This window comes from Merops nubicus, unplaced genomic scaffold (genome assembly GCF_000691845.1).
Source record: "Merops nubicus isolate BGI_N331 unplaced genomic scaffold, ASM69184v1 scaffold28666, whole genome shotgun sequence".
In the NCBI taxonomy this organism is placed as follows: Eukaryota; Metazoa; Chordata; class Aves; order Coraciiformes; family Meropidae; genus Merops; species Merops nubicus.
The window spans coordinates 8,142-11,136 of record NW_008617394.1 but is presented as its reverse complement, the minus strand read 5'-3'; the positions used below and the strand labels follow the sequence as shown (position 1 = coordinate 11,136).

General features: G+C 53.6%; 1 protein-coding gene across 1 annotated transcript in view; it reads right to left on the bottom strand.

The window, feature by feature from the left end:
* The window catches only part of UNC45B (unc-45 homolog B (C. elegans)), a 12,692-nt gene that overhangs the window by 2,243 nt on the left and 7,454 nt on the right, over positions 1 to 2,995 (bottom strand). The window contains exons 11-16 of the mRNA XM_008943141.1: positions 2,054 to 2,195; positions 1,464 to 1,604; positions 1,154 to 1,281; positions 637 to 703; positions 163 to 276; positions 1 to 38 (exon numbers count right to left, since the gene is read on the bottom strand). The exon at positions 1 to 38 is cut by the window's left edge and continues 90 nt beyond it. Of these exons, the coding sequence (XP_008941389.1) occupies positions 1 to 38; positions 163 to 276; positions 637 to 703; positions 1,154 to 1,281; positions 1,464 to 1,604; positions 2,054 to 2,195 (630 nt within the window). The remainder of the gene's footprint in view (positions 39 to 162; positions 277 to 636; positions 704 to 1,153; positions 1,282 to 1,463; positions 1,605 to 2,053; positions 2,196 to 2,995) is intronic.

The window sequence follows — 2,995 nt, the reverse complement described above, 5'->3', positions numbered from 1 at the left end:
TTCAGCAGGCTGACCAGTGGCCTCACCACCTCGTACACCTGAGAAGAGAAGGCACGTCCCTGCTTTTCCAGCTCTCAGATCCTGGCAGTTTTCATTTGCCAAAGGAGTCACCAAGGCTTCTTTTTTTTTTTGCCTGTTTTGGTTGCTTTTTTTTAAGCTTACCCTCTCCCCTGGGAATGCAATGTCTGGGTTGGAGATAGCAGCAATTTTTGCCAGAGCATGAGAAGCCTTTATCTTGCCAACTTCTGTGCCTTCCACAGCCAGAGGTATCAGGGCCTAGTGACACACAGGAAAGCATTCCATGCTTCTGAGAGGATTTACAGGATTGCCTTAATACATGAAAATAAGATTAAAATATCCTAATGGTGTCTGTTGAAGAAATGAGGCTGGACTGTAGCCCACAGTGACGTCTTGCTTTTGTTCTCAAACAGGCACCACCCAGAGCTTGTAGCTCACAGTTGTTTCAAGAAAATTGCTTCATTGAAGGCTTGCAGAGAAAGGACTGGAGTGTCAGTCTGGGCCCCAGGGGCTACCAAACCCACTCTTCTGTCACCTTCCCTCACTGCAGGCACGTTGCAGGCTCCCAACAGACATTAACTGCACATGAGGTTAGGCTGCAAACATATCAGTAATCACCTTTCCTCCTCCTTGAGCAACAATGGTCCCACGGTCCTTGGGGTCTTCACACAAGGCAAGGAACACCCTGCAGAAGCACAGCATCACTTAGTGAAACAGCCACGTGGGAAGGCAATAGCCCACATCCCTCACAGAAGGGGCCTAAGGCTTTTCAGGGCTGCCAGATCCACCAGGAAAATTCCAGATGTTTAACCCAGTGCCTACAGCACTTTAGGAGGAAGCAACAAATGGTACAGGCAGAAGTTTCCAGGCCTGTAAGATGAAGTCTGTCCCAGCTCAAAGCAGGACAGACGAGTATGAATTCAGAATTCACCCCAGCAAGGCAGCCCTGTGGCCAGCTTCAAGGTCAGCACCTGGACTTTCACCATACTGCTTATTTGGGTTTAGGTCTCTTCTCCACCCCCTTTCACCTCTACCCCGCAGGCAGCCCGTGAAGCAGGGAGCCAGCCCAGAGGCCCATCTCCGTGGCAGGGGGGCCAGGCAGCAGCCCTGGCTCCCAGGGGAGTGAGGAGGGCACCTGGCAATGAGCTCCTTGCTCTGGTCGGTCAGGATGGCGCTGTCGGCCCGCACCATGCAGGCCAAGGCCGAGACCACGCCCGCCCTCAGCAGCCGCTTCACCCGCTTCACCACGAAATCCTTCCTGTCCTGGGGGAACAGGGGGGAGGGATCAGCCCCCGGGCAGCCGCCGTGCTGCCCGCTGCAGCCAAGCCGAGGTGGAGAACCACAGCCTCAGAGACAGGAGGCCTGAGGTCTCCGGCAACGCGTACGCCAAAGAGATCTTCGGATCTCGGCACGACCTCCCAGCTCCCCAGCTCTACACAACCAACCTTTGGGTGCTCCTCAGGCACGTGCTGCTTGGAGAATTTTGCCAGCTGCACCAGCTCTGGGACCAGCTCCTTGGTATCGTAGCTGTTGGTACAGTTCACCAGGGCAGAAGCTACTGAATACAGGATAGTCTTGTCGCTTGTCTGCAGAGAAAAAGGAAAGCTCCTGTGAGGGTGAGGAGGACACGGTGGGGAAACGGGTCCCTTAGGACTGACATCATGATGCTTTGGACTAGCTGAAGTGTCCTTAGGCTCATCCCCAGCTTTATAGCCCAGAACAGGGAAAACCGAAAGTTTTAAGGTCAGACAGGCTGCTGGACATCATCAGATGCAGTCAACACCTTGATGCCTTTGGTTTTCAAGCAGTTGCTGACAGTAAAGGTAAAAGCAACCCTCCTCAGCCTTGGGAGGAGAGCAGGGTGGTAACAACCTTGAGGTGTCTCTGTGGCACAGGCCAAAACTGAAGTTTTGCTAAACTAGAGGTGAGGGGTTGGGGTCACAGCTCCTCCTGCCTGCGGAGACAGCGTTGGCTTGGAGAGCTGGGAGAAGCTGATGCTACCAGAGGATTGAGGGCACACGGTAAGGAGACAGACCTTGGCTAATTCAAACATAGCTTGCAGGGCTGGGAGATCCTCAACAAAGTCATCTTTCACATCTGCATCGAAGGTGAGATATGCCAGCCCCTCCACAGCCCACTTCCTGGTGCGGGCGTCAATGCTGGTGTTGCACAGCCACCTGGAAGAGAGGAAAAGAGCCACGTTTCTATCTTGGGAGCCAGGACTAACTTCTCTGGGAGAAGACAGAGTTAAAACAGATACTGAGACTGTTTCAGGCCTGAACACGTCCTCGGGTTCTGCTGTGGCTTCTAAAGACTGTGGATGCTTCCCTTGAGACATGACCTTCTCCCCATGGCCTAACCTGAGGGACCTCAATGCTGCAGGGAAAGACAGACCAGGACAGCTATCAGCACTGCTCTACCTTCATCATCACATGAAACACATGATGCTCTGCTCTCCAGTGCCAGCAGCAGGGATCACCCATTCAGTCACTTCCTAACCTCCTCCCACCTCCTTGGTTAGTCCACCTGGGGAATTCACCTTCAAAAGGAACTTATGCATATTCCAGATGACACTGTGCTGTTCTGGCAAAGAGAGAGGCACCACACTTGGTGTCTCACATGGGAAGGGAGGGAGGGAGGGAGAAGCTTTATGTGGATTCTGAGGCAGGAAAAACATGATTGCTTCAGGCACAGAGGAGCTCCAGGTCCCAGTGCAAGGGCTGTGGGGCACTGTCAGCTGTCAGGCAGGTAAATGAAGGCAGTGTGTGGGCAGGATCTCTTGGGAAGGGAACATATTGTATTGTGTGAAGCACAGAACAACAGTTGACATAGGACAACTGGTTAGAACAGAAAAACTGCACAGAACAACTGGCTGATGAGACCAACAGGAGCCAGCCCCGGGCACCTGGGCTCACCCCCAGCAGCGTGGGCACAGGGCAGGGAGGGGATCCTGCCCCTCTGCCAGCTCTGGGAGACC